Source organism: Hippopotamus amphibius, chromosome 7 (assembly GCF_030028045.1).
Source record: "Hippopotamus amphibius kiboko isolate mHipAmp2 chromosome 7, mHipAmp2.hap2, whole genome shotgun sequence".
NCBI classification, from domain to species: Eukaryota; Metazoa; Chordata; class Mammalia; order Artiodactyla; family Hippopotamidae; genus Hippopotamus; species Hippopotamus amphibius.
Window position 1 is genome coordinate 46331487 of NC_080192.1, and position 19007 is coordinate 46350493.

Genomic DNA, 19007 nt, shown 5'->3' on the forward strand with positions numbered 1-19007 from the left:
AGATAATTCAGGCCAAGACATACCTTCTCCTAAGGCCACACGGAAAGTGTCAGTGCAACCATGAGGTATCATCTTCCATCTGCAGTTGATTTAGGGAAGTTTTTCTCAGTTATTTAACCCTAGGTGATGGAACCTGTCTCTCTTCTTTCTTTTGCAGTCCCAGCGTCCGTCCAGGGAATAACTGCAGACAATGCATACAGTAGCCACTCCTTAATAGTAAGTTGGCAAAAAGCTGTTGGCGTGGCAGAAAGATACGATATCCTGCTTCTAAGTGAAAATGGGATCCTCCTAAGTAACACATCAGAGGCGGCCACCACGAAGCAGCACAAATTTGAAGACCTAACACCAGGAAAGAAATACAAGATACAGGTCCTAACAGTCAGTGGAGGCCTCTTTAGCAAGGAAGCCCAAACTGAAGGCCGGACAGGTAATTTCCACAGCTTACTCTTCTGTACAAGGTATCTCTTTGTCTGCTCTTCTTCAAGAACTGTAAGGCCAAAGAGATGCAGCAACACTGGGAGATGATGTATATTTCCAGACACAGCAGGAACACTCACCGTGATTTGCCACTTCCACGCCTATTCACACAGCCTTCAGCCCACCACACTCCAATTCAGATTTTGCATCAAAACGGGCTCTATTTGTGTCTTATTGTTGCTGTAATAAATTGCCACAAACTTCGTAGCTTCAAACAACACGAATTTATTATCTGACAGTGCTGGAGATCAGGATCTGAAAATAGGCTTTACGAGGCTAAAATCATAAGAAGTGTCTTGTCTGGTCACAGAAGGGCTGTGTTTCTTCTAGAGACTTCATGGGGAGAATCCATTGCTTGCCCTTTTCAGCTTCTAGAGGCCACTCACATCCCTTCCAGCGATGGCCTTCCTCCAGCCTCTGTGTCTGTCACCGTATCGCCTTCTCTGCTCCTCTGCCTCCCTCTTCCATCTTTTAAGGACTCTTGTGATTACATTAGCCACCACTCGGACAATCCAGGATAATCTCCCCATCTCGAGATCCTGAACTTAATCACATCTGCAATGTCCCTTTTGCCACAGAAGGTAACATATTCACAGGTTCTGCGAATTAGGACATGGACATCTTCGGGGACCATTATTCAGACAACACCCCTGGTTTAACTGATCATTTATTAAGGACTTAGGTCTGAAAAGCGTTTGATGTTGATAGGGACATAAAGATACATTAGGTATGCGTCTTGTCCTGGAAGAGGTGACTGACAACTGGGGGAGACAGACACACGGGCAAATAATGACAATACCTTGTGATAAGGGTTGTACGTGAGAGAGGACGGTCTAACATCAAGGGGAGCGTGGAGTCACGTGGAGTTGGGAAGTCTTCTTGAAAGTGACCTTTCAGGACTGTCATGGAGGGTGAAGTAATTCTTCACGTGGAGAAAAGCTAGAAGGACACCCAGTGCAGACAGACGACCGCATGCCAAGACAGGGAGATGTGATAAGGAGCAGTGAGATTTTGTGGTGGCTGAAGTGTGTGTTACATGGTGGAGACATGAGGCTGGAAAAGCAGGTTGGGGCCAGATTAGAGAGTGCCTGGCATGTCTTCCTCAGGAATTTATTTTTCATCTTACAAAATAAAGGAGACAATAAAAGTTTTTTAGCCAGAGAATGAATGTTCTGTAATAAGAAGTTTGTACTTTAAAAAAAAGATAAACCAGATGGCCATGGGGGATGGACTGAATGGAGAAGAGACCAGAGGTGGGGAAACTAGATCATCAGTGCACTTGTGTTTGAGTGCCTACTGTGTGCCAGGCACTGTTGTAAATGCTGGATACACAGAAATGAATAAAATAAACCCGCATGGAGATGAAGCTTATATTCTAGTAGGGGAAAAAGGCAATGCACAAAATAAAGAAGTAAAAAAAAAAATAGTAGGTTAGATGGTAATAAATACTGAAGACAAAATTAAAGCAGGAAAGTGGGTTAGCAAGTGTTACAGTTTTAGATAGTACAGTCCTAAAATGTTTTGTTGAGAAGGTGACATTTGAGTAAAAATCTGAAAAAGCGAGAAAGGATCATGTAGAGTAGCCCCATCAGCAGGGCAAAGACCCTGAAGTGGGAGCATGTCAGGCCTGTTGGAGGAGCAGTAATGAGGCCACTATTGGCAGAGCACAGCGAGGGGCGACCAAGTCGGGGGAGGTGGTCAGAGAGGTAACTGGGGTCCTGAGGTGACGGCAGCCATCAAAACAGTAAGGGCCCAAAGCAAAACTAACACAGGATCCCTGATGAGGTGTAGCAGAGTCAAGGTATAGCCCTGTGGTAGATAGGATGTGCTTAGTGGCTGAGTGGAGTATAAAAGGAGGAACAGAAGATTCTAGAGTTTCTACCTGGGGTATCTGGTAGAAGATGATGCTATTAACTGAGATAAGAGAAGCAGGAGGAGGGAGTGTCAAGGAGGAAAATACAGGGCTCAGTGCTGGACTGAGTTTGAGATGTCTGAATGACTTGCAGAGAGAGGTGATCAATAGGTTATTGAAAATAGGGGCCTGAGCTCAGAAAAAATGAGCTGGAGATGAAGATTTGGACAAAAATTCTAGTTAATTCCATATTTAGTCTGTTTAGGATGCTATAACAAGAATGCCATAAACTGGGTGACTTAACAAATGTTTATTTCTCCCAGTTCTGGAGGCTGGAAGTTCAAGGTCAAACTCCAGCAGATTTGGTATCTGGTGAGGGCCCATTTTCTGGTTCACAGAGGGCACCTTCTCACTATGTCCTCACATGGTGGGAAGGACAAGAGAGCCCTCTGGGGTCTCTTTTATAAGCATTAATCCCATTCATGAGATCTCTACCCTTCTGACTTAATCACCTCCCATTGGCTGCACACCGTAATACCATTGTTTTGGCCCTTAGGGTTTCAACATATGAATTTCCAGCGGGGGGTGGGGGGTGGGAGGTGAGGCATGGGGGGTGAGGACACAAACATGCAGACCATAGCAACCCATACAGGGAATGAGATTGTTTAGCTAGTGTTATAAAATATGAAGGATACCAAGGATGAAACCACGGGAAATACCACCTTTTAAGGATCTGGCATAAGGAGAGGGGGAAAGCAAAAGAGCCTAAGAAGGTGTTTGGAGGGGAGAACCCAGGAGAGATGGAGACAGATGCCCTGTTCTGTTTCCACTGGCATCTTAAGACTTCCATGGTATCAGGCACACCTGTGCCAACAGTTTGGAAGTAGGTCGTGTCTGGTGGCATCTGCTCACCTTGCCAGCAGGTAGCACAGAAGGCCAAAAGGGTTCCAAAATCCTAGTGTAAAGCTTTTTTAACAAATGGTTTTGGCTTTTCCTCTTCCTTCTCTGTCCCATGCCTCTGCATCTAATTTTCCCTTTTTTTCATACGCACTCTCCTCTTCCCACTGCCCTTCCCTCCAATGGTCATTTCTTAGCTTTCAGATGGCCCTCAGAGATAGGTTTTTGATCTCTGATCTCGCTCTTACTACCAGAGACACATTTAGTCACACAGCTCAGACTACCATTTATATGCAAAAAATGTCTTTAAAGATAGCTTTCCATCAGTGGGGTTTTTTCGTTGTTGTTCTCTTGCGGTTTTGTTTTTTTAACATGAACAGTTCCAGCATCGGCAATTCACAATACCCAGATTTCTTTGCTTTGGGGTCTCTGTGAAGTCAGCGTTTTTGGAGGCAGGGACGGTGTGCTTTGAGCTGCCTGTGTGAATGTGGCCGTCCGGGTGGCAATCCTGGGCTGCGCCAGGGCTGTGCCAAAACTCAGGCTCATTCTCTTGCCCCTCGGCTTTTCTAGTCCCCGCAGCGGTCACCAATCTGAGGATCACAGAGAACTCCACCAGACACCTGTCCTTCAGCTGGACCCCCTCCGAGGGGGAGCTCAACTGGTACAACATCTTTCTGTACAATCCAGATGGAACCCTTCAGGAGCGAGCTCAAGTTGCCCCACAAGCCCAGAGCTTCTCTTTCCAGAACTTGCTACAAGGTCGAATGTACAGAATGGTGATTGAAACTCACAGTGAGGAGCTGTCTAATGAGTCTTTCGTATTCGGTAGAACAGGTAAGACCTGGACCCAAGCTGTAATGCAGAGCAGGGAAATTGTCACAGTACTCACTGGCCTTTTCCTGTTCTACCCGGGGTATGGTTTCATATGAAACTTCTGACCTTTACATGAAATTTCTGACCCTAAATCAACCTTTGAGTCTATATCCGAATAGTTTTTGCACTGGTTTCTGCTTTGTTTCCTCCACACGTTTGCCTCATAGAGTTTGGTGAAAAAAAATGAATCTGGCTCCTCTACTTGCCAGCAACCTGCTACGCAAGGGTTATAACCCTTCAGGGCTCAGTTCAAGCTGTGCCTTCCAGCGTTCTACAAGAAATAGATGGAGTGGAGGGCAGGTCCCAAGGAGGGCAACTGCACATGGGACCAACGAGCAAGAACTGCTGTGAAGCAGAAACACAGCACTCGATGAAATGAATACAACGGTTCCAGGAAAATGCAAGGGAGGAACATCTCTGGGTTGCAAATAAGAAACTGAATCTCCTCTTCCCCCATAGTTTGAGTCTGTTATCTCATTTTTCTATTCAATTTTTATTCTTAATTGAGGGCTGTTTTTGAGTGCTTTTGTGTGTCAGGCACTGGGCTCACTGCCGGACTAGGACAGCAGACAGGACTCACGAGGGCCCCTGACCTCACAGGGCTCTACACTAGCAGAGAGGAGGAGGGAGCGGGATGGCAGATTTTAAGGGTGATGACTTTGGAATGCCTTAAATTCTCTGAAGGAAATAAACAGTATGTTGTGACAGAGAGTGACCTGGCAGGACAAGACTTAGAGACCACGTTAGACAGAGAAGGCTTTTCAGCTGAGACCTGAAGGGGAGAGGAGCCGTGGGAAGAGCTCATTTTAGGCACTCAAGAGGAGTTCTCAGTTTGTCTTCTGAGGGAATGAAAACGAGCAGTGCCTGAGCCATGAGTGGAGTTGCCTAGATGTTACGGTTTTCAGGGCCATCTGCCCTCTGCACATCTTCCCTTGTCGGCTCATCAATGTTTACAATTCCTCCAACAAGGGACAACAGTCTTCACTCTGCAAAGAATCAAGAACCCACAGGACAGGGGCCAGGCTAACTGATTCATACTATGGTAGAAATGACTGTTAATACTTCATTTCCCAAGTGAGGTTCCATCAGTACAGATTTTGGGGGAAGAAAGATCTGATAGAGAGAACTGAGAACCTAAAAGAGGATGGGGAGGAAGTAAAGAGACCCAGAGGGGGATATTATGGGATGGTGGCCACGAGTGAGATGGACCAGACTCGAGGGGCAAGAACTTTTTATGAACACTTTCAGGGCTTTTTATAAGCTAAGTTATAAACTATTTGACCAGTCAATTAGTCATTTCTGAAGATTTCACTTATTATGTTTATCAGAGAACATGTAGCAAGCATATAGTAGTCACCACCTCTTATGCTTTGTTTTATTTTAATTTGTGCCAAGTCTGTAGACCACATGCTCCTAAACTCAAGTGACCCGAAATAGAAGTAAGATCTGACTCTACAATAGGCACTACTCACCTGTACACCCAACATAGCTCATGTTTTCCCCTATGGGCCAAAATGCCTTTGTTTCTATCTGTTTTATTTTTAGTAAAGGTTTTCTTTCTGTTTAAGTCCCAGCCTCTGTGAGTAACCTCAAGGGATCCAATCAAAACATGACAGACAGTCTCTGGTTCAGCTGGAGTCCAGCCTCTGGGGACTTTGACTTTTATGAGCTGATCCTCTATAACCCCAACGGCACAAAGAAGGAAAACTGGAAAGACAGGGACCTAACAGAGTGGCGTTTCCATGGCCTCGTTCCCGGAAGGAAGTACACGCTGTGTGTGGTAACTCACAGTGGAGATCTCAGTAACAAGGTCACGGGGGAGAGCAGAACAGGTAAGAAGCCCAGGTGCCAGTGGCCAAGTGTTGGTGGGAAGTAGCTTCCACAGGCACGTTTTAATTATGGTCTTATTAATAAGAAATAAAATCAATACTGATGTGCCGTGTGCTAGCTAGCCCCTGAACTTGGGAAGGCTCTATGATAGAGTGAATAAAGAAGACAGACTTTGGGTAAAAGTCTGCATCTTACCTGTGTGAAGCTGGGCAGGTCACTGAGCGCCTCTAAACCTCAGCTTTCTTATCTGTAAAATGGGGATAATCATATACATCATCACTGTGTTACTGTGAGCAGTGCTTTCTAAATTTCTTTATTTCTTGGGCACACACAGATAACATTGATATCTGTGTGCCACCCTGGGGTCAATGAACAAAGCTCTCTGCAATTGGATGCATTGATAATTGTCTGTGGACTCTAGCCTTCACATCCCCAAATCTGATGGAAGAAATATCTTCTCACACTTTTCAGCCATTCAGGGCACACTCATGCTCCGTAGCACCCTGGTAAAAGAGCTCCAGTTATAAAAATTAAAGAAAATGTACATAAAATACTTGAGGACCGTGTCTTACACATAGTAAACATATAAATGGAAGCTCTTATTATTATGTTATCATATTACCTCTTCCTACGAAGTAAATTAAAAGTATGTCTGATGTCCAACTGGTTCTCAAGGCAGAAATAGAGACACAGATGTAGAGAACAAACGTATGGACACCAAGTGGGGAAAGTGGCGGGGGTGGGGGGAGTTGGGGGGAAATGAATTGGGAGATTGGGATTGCCATATATACATTACTAATAAGAAAAAAATATCAAATTGTACACTTTAAATATATGCAGTTTATTATATGTCAATTGTATCTCAATAAAAGTTCTTGAAAAAAAAAAGTATGTCTGATGTCGCTCAGCTATCCTATTTGTATATGTTATGGCATAGAAGTGATTACTTGATTTTTTACTTTCTCATACATACAGCCCCAAGTCCTCCCAGTCTTATGTCATTTGCTGATGTTGCAAACACATCGTTGGCCATCACCTGGAAAGGGCCACCAGACTGGACAGACTATGATGACTTTGAGCTGCAGTGGTTCCCCAGAGATGCCATCACAGTCTTCAACCCCTACAGCAACAGAAAATCAGAAGGACGCATCGTGTATGGTCTTCGTCCGGGGAGATCTTATCAATTCAGTGTTAAGACTGTCAGTGGTGATTCCTGGAAAACCTACAGCAAACCAGTTTCTGGATCTGTGAGGACAAGTATGACACGTTTTGCTACTCTGGGTTCTCAGATGTAGTGGGGAGGAACTATGTTTTGCAACATCTTATTGCAATGGGGCTTGGTTTTTTTGTTTTTTGCTTTTATAAATTATTTATTTATTTGTTTATTTATTGGCTGCATTGGGTATTTGTTGCTGCTCACGGGCTTTCTCTAGTTGCGGAGAGCAGGGGCTACTCTTCATTGTGGTGCATGGGCTCCTCATTGCGGTGGCCTCTCTTGTTGCAGAGCACAAGCTCCAGGCATGCGGGTTTCAGTAGTTGTGGCACACAGGCTCAATAGTTGTGGCTCACAGGCTCTAGAGCACAGGCTCAATAGTTGCTTTGCTGCATGTGGGACTTTCCCAACCCAGTGACTCAAACTTGTGTCCTCTGCATTGGCAGGTGGATTCTTAACCACTGCGCCAGCTCAGAAGTCCCTCAGTGGGGCTTGGTTTAAATCCACATTTTTACCTGCAATTGGTTATATTTGAATTTAGAACAGAAGTTCTATATAGATTTGTTCATTTATTCAACTTTAACAACGAGAAATAATCTCTGCCCTCATAGAGCTTACAATTGAGTGGGAGGTACTATCATTAAAGGGACATTCTGGGTGTGATGGAGGAAGTATTTGGCACTAGAGAAACACATGGTAAAGGCATCTGACCCAATAAAGGGGAGCTTCCTAAAAGAAGAAACATCCAAATCAAAACCTAAGGAAAGAGTAAGACTCACTGGGTGGAGTTGAGGAAAGAAGTAAAGAATATTCCAAAACCAGGCAGGAGACAGGAATAAAAAGGAGATAAAAGGTAAGGATTAGGAGAATCAGGTTTTAAAATGTCTTATGAGCCATGACTTTGAACCTCAATCCTTTGGAGCCACTCAAGGATTTTCGGCCAAGATATAATCAAATTTGCATTTTAGAAAGTCACTATGGGGGTGGAACAGAGAATAGATTGAAAGGGGTAAACTAAAAGCAGAGGGACTGGTTAGGACGTATAGCTGTAAATTCTAAGGATGAAAATACTTCAACAACAAAATATATATCAGTTTCTTCCCCAAGGCATTTTGAGATAAGTACCACGAACCTCAAAGAAACAGAAGTTTTTGGTGTAGGAACCTCAATCCAAATATTTATTTCTCAATAATACTCAGTAAATGTAGATTCTGAGATCAGATCAGATCAATTATTGGTTATTGATAAAATACAAAGTTGAAAATTAGAAATTTAAGCCAGTAGCTGTTTTGTTAATTCAACAAACACTAATGCTACAACAATTATAACTTGTGCTTTATATTGTATCCAAAGAGCAGTTTGGGATCAGAGAGCTGTGTGTCAAGAGAAATATGTGAAAAAGAACTAAGAGTTTTAGTTTATAGCAAGATCAGGAGGGGTTTCCAGTGGCTTATTGTGGGCTGTGTAATTGCATCACAGGTGTTCAGTCTAAGAGCTCAGTTGAGGCTGGGCTGGTCACATCACGTCTGCAGTATTGTATTTGGTCCTGGAGGCTGGAATTTAAGAGAGGCATTTACCAAATGGGGCTTGCCCAAGAGGAGAACAACCGGCACCAGGAGGGACTTGATGCTGAGTTTTACGGGGAATGGAAGGATGAACTTTGAGGATTGCATTAGTTAGGATTGGGTTTGGCTGTGGGTAACAGAAAACCCAAGATAACAGAGGATTACACAGAACAGAAGTTGAGAATTCCCATGTAAAATCGTTCCAGTGCCCCATTTCTCACAAGCATGCTCCAGCTGTGATGAACAACTTGCACTGCTCCACCAGCCGCCTTCCCACTCCTCCTAGCCCCACCCTGGGTGCCCAAGTTCGCGGTTTTCTCTGCCTAAAATGCCCCTTTCCCAATATCTTGGCGAGGTGTCATCTCTGCCAGAAAGGCTTTGCTAACTCCTTCCCACCACTAACGCCAGCAGCAGAGAGTTGTCTGTCACTCCTCACAGCATCCTCTTCCCCGTTTCTTCTGGGACATCCCCTTTTCTACCTTGTGTTATGGCTGTTTTGGACTCATCTCCCTTCCTAGAGGTTACAGCCAATGTCTTATTCACTCCTGTACTGTTCACAGTCTCTAGAAGGGCACGTTGCTCATAGCACATAGCAGGTACCCGTTTCTTAGTGAATGGAGACATAACCTGAGTCTTGGAAGACAGGCAGGATTTAGAGGTGAAAAGGAGGAGAGAGAAGGAAGTGAGGGAAGCGATCAAAGCAAATTTCCATATGCTACTCCGTGTAAATTATCAGAATTATGGATGAGGCAGGATGTTTTAAAAGAATTTCTCCACAGCTGAAAGAGGAGATGTCTTTGGGTTGCATCTGTGACTTGGTTTGAAGGCAGCTCAAAAGATTAACAGGCAGTTAATGTTTGAAAAGACACAATTATTGTTTACCTCAAAGGCCAATTCTTCCTCTGTCCTGAAAACTCCTCGGCTTGATTTTTTTTCCTAAATCATCCTCATCTAACCTGCTGTGACCCAGCTTACATGTATAGACCTTGACATGAAACAGGAATTCCCTCAGCACACACAGATGCCAAGTGTTGAGGACAAGGACTCCTAATAACAAAGCACGTGTCAGGGGAAGGTGGGTTGTGCCCCAGATCAGAGCAACCGGTGCTGCTTTGGGAGGGCCGAGCAGGTCTACACCTGGTTCCCAGGAGATCGTATATAACAGAGTAACCTACACAGTTTGGCCATTAACTTGCACAGTCACGTGACTGCTTTTCGTTCAGACTCACGGTTGTGTCACTCAAGGACAAATCAAATCAGCTGCTATTTGAGTCCCTACTGAGTCAGACACTCTGTCCGGCAGAAGAAAGTGAAACAGGGGGATGGGAGAGTCTGGCACACGTGGGGAACCACAGCAGTTCCGTCCCTGGAGCGGGGTGTGCGAGCCGCAGGCCCGGGGGTGGGGGTGGGGCAGGCAAAAAATGGAAGACGGGGACAGAAGCCAGACCCGGAGGGTAAAAGGCAGCAATGCCATTTCTTACTTTCTTCATTTTAAGAACTCACATTTATGGAGCAGTTACCATGCCAGCCACTGCACTGGGGGGCTGTGCATGTTTCAACTCACGGAGTCGTTACAATAACCATACGAAGTAGGTGTTCTTAATTTCCCCACTTTATAGACGGGGCCCAGATATGTTAAATCACTTCCCCTAAAGAGTGCGTAGCTGGTAAGTAGAGTTTGAACTCAGCCAGATCAAGCTGCACCTCCAGGCTACTCTGTCCCACCTTCTACCTGACTTCTGCCACTTGATTTCAGTGCCCACGTGTACATTTGTGTTTCCAGCCACAATGACACCTGGCGATTTGTCTAAACGGACAGCATTTTCACTTTTAGTGTTTCTCAAAGCGCAGTCTTGTAGCCAGAAATTCCCTTGAAGATCTATGAAAAACAGTTCACGTGAAGATTGAGACGTTTATTTAGATCTCTGAGCTAGTTGGGGCCAAAGATGATGAGCTAGAAAGATGCCTCACAGAGCTGTGAAATGTGTCTCTTCCTCTCTCTCTCCTTTAGAGCCAGACAAGATACAGAATCTGCATTGCCGGCCTCAGAACTCCACAGCCATCGCCTGTTCTTGGATCCCTCCCGATTCCGACTTTGACGGGTACAGCATTGAGTGCCGGAAAATGGACACTCAAGAAGTTGAGTTCTCCAGGAAGCTGGAGAAAGAGAAATCTCTGCTCAACATCATGATGCTAGTGCCGCATAAGAGGTACCTGGTGTCCATCAAGGTGCAGTCGGCCGGCATGACCAGCGAGGTGGTTGAAGACAGCACCATCACCATGATAGACCGTAAGTGTCCCTGGAGAGAACACCGAGCATGCGCCTTCCTCTGTGGCATCCATCACCCCTGTTCACGTGCCTACGGCTCACCCACATTAAAGTGTCTTGTTGTCACTTGAGGAGGACCTGAAAGGCTCTGCGAAGTAGAAACATTTCTCTGTGTAAAGCATCCTGGCAGCAAACAAGTTAAATGATCTTAAAGAACCTGAATGAGTTTTAGTATTTAAATACATTTCTTCACCTGATGCAGTTAGAGCCATAATGGAGCTTTTAAGCAATTTGATGCTACAACTTCAGGAAATCCTGCTGAGGAGCTGCCTCTTTCATTATGTTTAATGTGCTATTGGCAGATCACTTCCTCTGCCTGCTTCCCTTCAGGAGAGGAGGAGTTTTTCTTGATTCCACCCATTAAACACACACACACACACACACACACACACACACACACACACACACACACGGTCTGATGTAGGTAAGTAGAGACCTTCATTTCACTGATATTTTATATGCAAAGGCAACATTGTGACCCTTCTTGGTTCCTTTCCCATCCTTCTTCTAGGCCCCCCTCCTCCACCTCCACATATTCGTGTGAATAAAAAAGATGTGCTAATTAGCAAATCTTCCATCAACTTTACTTTCAACTGCAGCTGGTTCAGCGACACCAATGGAGCTGTGAAATACTTCACAGTGGTGGTGAGAGAGGCTGATGGTAAGTCATCACGAATTAACTGTACTGTAAGACACAGGATTACTTTCTCAAAAGTCACTGTGGGGGCTCCTTCTGTGACAAGTTTTTAAAAGAAGAGAACAATTTTTATATCATTTTGCTCTATCTCTGCTGGATGCAGGGAGATGTAACAAAAAAAAAACTGCTCAAAAGTTCTTTCAGCAATAAAGCCTATCATCTGCTGGGTTTAGTTATCAAATAGGTGAGTAATAATAGTAGCAACTACATCAATAATCACAATAACCCCCATTTATTGAGCCTGTACTATGTGCCAAGCACTGTTGGAAGTGCATTGCGTGTACTGACTCATCCAGTCTTCTCTACTACTCATTCAGTCCCATTCAGCTCCTTTGTTCTGCCATTCAACGTGCTTCATCGGTCTTCCCCACTTCCTGTCTCAAATATCTCCACCAATCATACACTCCCAAACCACCCACCAATTCACAAAAATATTCAAAAGCTTGAAAGAGGGGAAGAATGATCATGAAAAGCAGTCCTCCATTCTCTACTGAATTTTCAATAATATGTTTCATTCTCTAGTCTACTAAATCGCTCAGTGTTACCTAATTCTCATGGAGCAAGCAAATACTAGGTAATTCTTATAATAACATTCCATACACCCACCAAGTATGATCTTTAGAGCTTATTACATCAACATTCATTAAACATCTGCAGGAGGGTTGTATGTGGGGACACACATGTCCATCTGTGTATTTGCCAGTGAGGCCTTGTGTGTTATTTCTCCAAAAGAGATGTTTGTGTCTGGAATGACATTAATATATTCCACGTGTCTTATGTTTTTCAAAATAGTTTAAGGTGCTGCCCTGGAGTTTCTTAAGCATCCCCAACTATTTTAACCCATTTGTGGGCAAAGGGATGCTTTAAACCTGCCCTGACAAATGTTGGAGCTAAATAGTATTTGTCTCACTATATACTTTTACATTTTATTTAATTGTACTAAAGCTGGTTATGCATAATTAATTCAATAATTTCAAGGGCCAAGGCTGCATCTCAAATTTCCTCACATTCTATTGGAGAGAAATAGAACTGTGGAGAGACTTTAAATTTAAGTAGGCTGCAATGAAGACAGTATTTTGCTAACTGAATATAAGGCAGTAGCTAAAAAGAAGTAATACCCCAGAATTCACCCTTGTGTTCTCTAGCCAGGTGGGTTGCAATTATTGATGTCCATGGAGATGGACGGTGCTCCCCTGGTGATCTACAATAACAATTCATCTCACATAAATGTCATTTACAGCATATATAGTCTTCCTAAAGGCAACCTTCCTTTTAACTACTGCCAACAAGATAATTTCAAGATCTACTCATTTTGAGCAAATTTTATTCAACAAGAGTCCAAGATGCATGGAAGCCCCAGGGTACCACTCCTTGAAGTTCACTGTAAGCAGTATCCTATAATTTTTCTTCCTAATTATGCTTTCCTCCAGCCAACGTCAAAACGAGTTTGCAGTGCCAAAACACACAGCAGGCTTCGTGGACAGGGGGAGTCCTGGGAAGTGTTCTGCATGAGGGGCCAAGTTCAAGCCAGGATTAAACTGTACTCGAGATAACAGAGCAGGACACGGAGCAATTATCAGACTGGGCGTGGCACGGGGAGCGTGCCTGTGGGGCCACTGCTCTGGCCTCAGGCCTGATTTCTCTTATCTTTTCCCCATTTCCCAGGTCCTAGGGATTTCCTTATTCGCTCAGCTACAATGGTTATTGGCAAGATTGAGAGCTTGTTGAGTGGGTTGACTCTCACAATGGGGAGTGTCCAGCTTTCTGGAATTGTGGACACGTTATCATTTGATGCACGAGCCACCCCCTCATACACACATATTTTATTTCCTAGAAAAATGATATTGTGAGTGTGTGTGTGTGTGTGTGTGTCAGTGTAGATGAGTATGCATATATAAAATTTTGTATATACACTATCTTTAATTTTTTATTTATTTTAGAAAAAGTGAATTAAGTTAATTTCATTGGGAGAATTTCACAGCATCCTTCGAGATCACAGATTCTGCACTCTGGGGATGACTGGAGATAGTGGGTGAGGAGGTAGCCTCAGAAACCTAGTTAGAAATTACCGAAGTCACAAGAAAGTCCGTCCTTCACTGTGGGCTTTCTCCCTCCAGGCAGTGATGAGCTGAAGCCAGAACAGCAGCACCCCCTACCCTCCTACCTGGAATACAGGCACAACGCCTCCGTTCGGGTGTATCAGACCGACTATTTTGCCAGCAAATGTGCGGAAAGTCCTGACAGCAACTCTAAGAGCTTTAACATTAAGCTTGGAGCAGAGATGGAGAGCCTGGGTGGAAAATGTGATCCCAATCAGCAAAAATTTTGTGACGGACCGCTGAAGCCGCGCACGGCCTACAGGTTAGATGTATTACCGTCATTTTGCTAGAAGGGACGTGCTCCATCACTGGGCGCTCAGCTGTCTGGGCATCTGATGCACACGAGCTCCTGTAGATTAATAACCTACGGCACAAGAGTGCTCTGCATTTTACTAGGTAATTTATAAAAGTTGTCTTCCCGCCTCCATTCACAGGTAATGTGCAAAGAAGGACTTTGGCATTGTGCAAAAGCTCCAATTCATCATGTGAAGAATTGAAGTCTCTTAATAGATTGTCCTTTCTCCTAAAGCTTCTCTAGTATGAATCAGACAATTTATTTACCATGTTAACATTGTGAAAATATCCAAATAGAAAGACTGAGTTCAGGGAGACCCAAGAAATATGAGGTTTTATCTTCCACATTTAGTAAGGACTGGAATTTACTTTCTAAGGCATAACAAGATGAAAATGCTCTTTGGTCCAGACAGAACCCTTGAAGGGAAAGGCCCCATAGTGAATGCAAGCACCCTCTCCTCCCAGTAAGATAGCAGATAAAAAGGAGCAGCTATTTGGCTTGGCCCCAGGGAGCACTACTACAGCCAACAGACCCTTCCAGCTGTAGCAACTGGCTGTGCCCTTCATCTACACTGTGCTCCCTGAAAGCAGGTATAAGTATACCCAGCATCCCAAAACGGGGTCCCCAAGCGACAGAGAACCTAGGCTGCCATCTTGGATATAAGGCCACAGGCATCCAAGATTATACTTCTGCAGAGGATATGCCTTCTCTGTTGGGTGTTGGCAGAGCTGATATCCAGCCAGTGTGGCAGGCAATCAGGTTCCCTATGGGCCAGTGTCCATTCTGGTTGGTCAATGCCCAGGTCTTATTAACTCTTACATATTTTGAGCATCACCCCTGGATTTCAGCAGAAACTTTTCTGCCAGCTCCAAAAGGAGACAGTGACATGGCATCATGCCTGAAAGCATTCTTAGCCCCTCCCTTGCATCAACAAAGGCAGGCTGACAGCTTCCCTAAAACAGAGGACTCACTTTGAGCAGAAACTCTGTATAGCTACCTCTTCCCAGGACTCACCAGAAAACTGCTATTACCACCCAGCCAAAGTTGGCACCTCCAGAGTAAACACACACAAACTCATTAGTGATGTTTGCTTCAAGAAGAGACTATATGAGCCTATGTGAAGGAGATGAGATCTCAGACAGCAAAGGAGAAATAGAAAAGAGATCAGAACACTGGGATCCTTTAGTTACTGTTAGAATCAAGAGATGACTCAGTTCCTTTGTCAGTTGGGCTCCAGGAAATTTAAGGAAAAGTCTCCCAAGGGCTATTTTCTCATTATGAGTTGGAAAGCTGAGGCTGTTTTTGTTTGTTTGCTTTTTGAGAGAGAAGATGACTCATTACTATAATACATTTAAGAAAGAGAGTAAGAAGCTAGAGAAAGCTCACGAGTGGACCAGGGCCCCCAGTCTCCCAGCACACTCCTTCCTGTCCATAACAGCAGCTGAGGTCCTAGGAAGAGCCCCTGCATTCGAGTTCCAGGGCTGCCACTTTTTAGCAGTGTGACCTTGTTGATGGCATTTCAGTTCTCGAATCCTCACTTTTCTCACCTGCAAAACATCACAGGACTGTCCTGAGGAGTCATGTAGATGCTAGATCAAACCTAGTCATGTCCTTTCTAGATTAAGGTCTTTCTGTGGTTCCCATTCATTTCCAGGAGCAAGTGAAGGTTCCAGAGCAGGGCCCCTAAAGCCCCTGCCTTCTCCCTCCTGCCTGCCCCACCAGCTTTGTCTCCCACCATTGGCCCCAAGTACACTCTGCCCTTTTGCTTTTTTGCCGTTTTCCTCAGAGTCCCCTTAAGTCTGCCGTGGCTCTCTTAGACCTCTGAGCCTTTGCACATTCTACTCACTCTATTCACCCTCCACTCTCCTGTCTGGCTGGTGAAAAGCCAGCTTAACCTGCAACTAACCCTGAGCCACCCTTGTAAACCCATAGCCGGGCAGTTGGGCCCTCAGCTCCATTTCCATGGCACCCAGTCTCTGCATCCTCTAATCCTCCAGTTACCAGTGGTTTTAGCCCTTTGTTTGATAGCCTACCCTCTTCACTAGACTGCGAGAGCTCACAGTCTAACAGGGGAGACAGACATGACATTGGTTACAGAACAATATGGCAAGTACCTGGCACAAAGCAGACACCATTAAATGTTTATGAACAAATGCAGAAACGAGCCTAGATGTTCTATGAGAAGTTACACATTCTTATTAGAGCTTAGTCAACTCCTACTGTACTAATTTGTTTTCTAGGATACAGCTTCCCTCTATTTCTCCAGATTTGGTTCACTGCTGTGAAAAGCATGCCAGGCAGATAATGCTTGATACCCGCACAGAGAACCACATGCTAAGTGGCCGCCTGTGTGGTACCCGCTGAACGCAGGCTCCATGCAGTCAGAATTCTGCCTGTCTCACAGCGATAATCACCATGGTGACCCTCAACACTCTCAGGCATCTTTCTTCCAGAGAGAATAGGTAGACAAGAAGAAACATGGAAAAAGAAAAATTAGGATTGAAAATAAATGGGAAATGCTAGGTTTAGCTGATATGCAAGTTTATTACGTCAACAAATGTATAATGTGTTCGTGTTCATTGTTGGGTTCCTATTATTTGGGTATATAATTAGCGTTGTTCCATATGGGAAGAGAGCGGGCACATCATGATGGGTAAGCAGCAGTTTGGAGGTTGGGGAGGTGCTGATCTGGTTTTATTTCTATTCTTAATAGAATAGCAATGTGACCACAATCAGGTAGTCAGCTTCTCTTGACCTCATTTTCCTTGAATGAAGGAAATTGGACCACATGATCTGTAACTTTGTTCTGTAGAATTCAGATTCTGGGCACATTTAAAGTTGAAAAACTTACTATCAGATATCGGTTCATTAAAATAATCTTATCTACATATACAGGAAACATGTCTGTAAAGTATGGGCAGAAATGTTGAAGGACATAAGAGGGACATAGGTAAGTAAATGCTATGAAGGTTCAAAAGGCTTCTTGAAGGAGGTATCATTTTGGCTGGGCATTGAGAAGTAGGGAAGGATTTCAAACTATGGAGATAGAGGCAAGAGGAGATTCAAGGTGCAGGGAACAGCCATAGTGCAGAGGCAGAAACACACAGATTGTTAGAGAAGAGCAAAGAGTCCAATTTCAAAGCGGGGGTCATGTAGAGGGATGGGGGGAAGACAAAAGCAGGACGATAGGATGGGACAGGATACCAAATAGGTGCTAAGTGCTGAGCTAGGGACTGTGGCTGTGATGTCCCTTACTGGAAGGGTTTTAAGGACAGAGTTCCTGTTGACCTGCTAATTTTAAGCAAAGCCTACAATAAGGCAGTATCTCCTTTCTGAGTTCCTAAGGTCCCTTATTCTTCTGGATCCATTTTGTACTTGGCATTTGCACCTGTGAATCCTAGCATTCCAGAGCAGAACCTGTCAAGGTTGTTATACCCAATGCTTTTATTTTCACAGATGAGAACACTGAGGCATAAAGAACTTTAGGGACCATTCACCTAATCAGCAACAGTGAGAGCTAGACCTCAGACCCTCTGTTTCATAGCCCAGGCCCTTTTTGCCATCCCTCCGATGGAAATTATTGCTGTCAAACCAAAATTAAGCCAAGAGGAAATAAAAGAAAGAGATCTGGACTAGGTGGCAGAAAATACTGAGTTCGGTTTTTTTCCACCAGCTTTCTCTATGATCTTGAGTGCGAAATGGAATCTGCCCAAGCTTCAGGTTCCAAATCTCTGAAGTAATATCATAACCTTCTTATATGGGAGTGGTTGGAGATGGTCAAATAGAGCCATGTTTGTAAAAGTTCTTCACACTTGCAAATCACTATACAAATAAAAGAAACTCTTTTCATGGAAGAGACTCCTTTCAATGTGCAAAGGTATAATACATTAGCAACATTCATCAACACCCCCCCCCCCCCCCCATTTAACACGTGTTGACTGCTTGTTGCGCTTTGGGGACATTGCACAATACCTCCATCAACAGCCTGTTATTCCTGGAAGTACAACTTTTGACTTGGAAGGTGTCTTTTAGAGGTGGAAATTAAAGATGTGGCTGATCAGTATCATCTGGATGATGCTGAGGAAATTATACTTGGACCTGGGCATGAGTTAGAAGGAGAGGTCAAAGGTCAGAACAATTTGTCCTGGCTGATCCTAGTGCTGGTACTACTTCAGCATTATTACAGGATGTTCCTAGATACTTTTGGGTTAAGCAAATCTAGATTTATTTTTTAAGGCAAAAAGAGCCTTCCTTTCACTTTCATTAGATTTAAATTAACACTAGAAAAAGTTTTCCCATGTAAATCAACCCTGATACTCTCAGTAAACCTACAGTCTGGGAATCTTCGGGATAGAATGGACTCAAGAGGTCACCCAAGCTGATTTTTTTTTTTTTTAACCCAAAGAGTTTTTTGTTGTTTTTTTTTTTAATTTTATTTATTTCTTTATTATTTTTGGGGGGTGCATCAAGTTCAATTTTCTGTTTTTATACACATATCCCCATATTCCCTCCCTCCCTCGACTCCCCCCCACCCTCCCCGTCCCAGTCCTCTAAGGCATCATCCATCCTCGAGTTGAACTCCCTTTGTTATACATCAACTTCCACTGGCTATCTATTTTACAGTTGGTAGTATATATACGTCTATGCTACTCTCTCACCTCATCTCAGCTTCCCCTTCACCCCCCATCCCGCCAAACCTCGAGTTCTCCAGTCCATTCTCTGCATCTGCATCCTTGTTCTTGTCTTGTCACTGAGTTCATCAGTACCATTTTTAGATTCCGTATATGTGAGTTAGCATACAATATTTGTCTTTCTCTTTCTGACTTACTTCAGTCTGTATGACAGACTCTAGTTCTATCCACCTCATTACATATAGCTCC

At 44.0% G+C, this 19007-nt stretch overlaps 1 protein-coding gene across 3 annotated transcripts in view; it reads left to right on the plus strand.

Moving 5' to 3' along the window:
• PTPRB (protein tyrosine phosphatase receptor type B) overlaps window positions 1–19007 on the plus strand; it is a 114418-nt gene that overhangs the window by 68974 nt on the left and 26437 nt on the right. For 2 of the 3 annotated variants that reach the window (XM_057741917.1, XM_057741919.1), the window contains 7 exons: window positions 158–427; window positions 3797–4060; window positions 5668–5931; window positions 6905–7186; window positions 10719–10997; window positions 11548–11697; window positions 13851–14094. In XM_057741917.1, the coding sequence (XP_057597900.1) occupies window positions 158–427; window positions 3797–4060; window positions 5668–5931; window positions 6905–7186; window positions 10719–10997; window positions 11548–11697; window positions 13851–14094 (1753 nt within the window). The remainder of the gene's footprint in view (window positions 1–157; window positions 428–3796; window positions 4061–5667; window positions 5932–6904; window positions 7187–10718; window positions 10998–11547; window positions 11698–13850; window positions 14095–19007) is intronic. The other variant, XM_057741918.1, reaches the window with a different exon arrangement.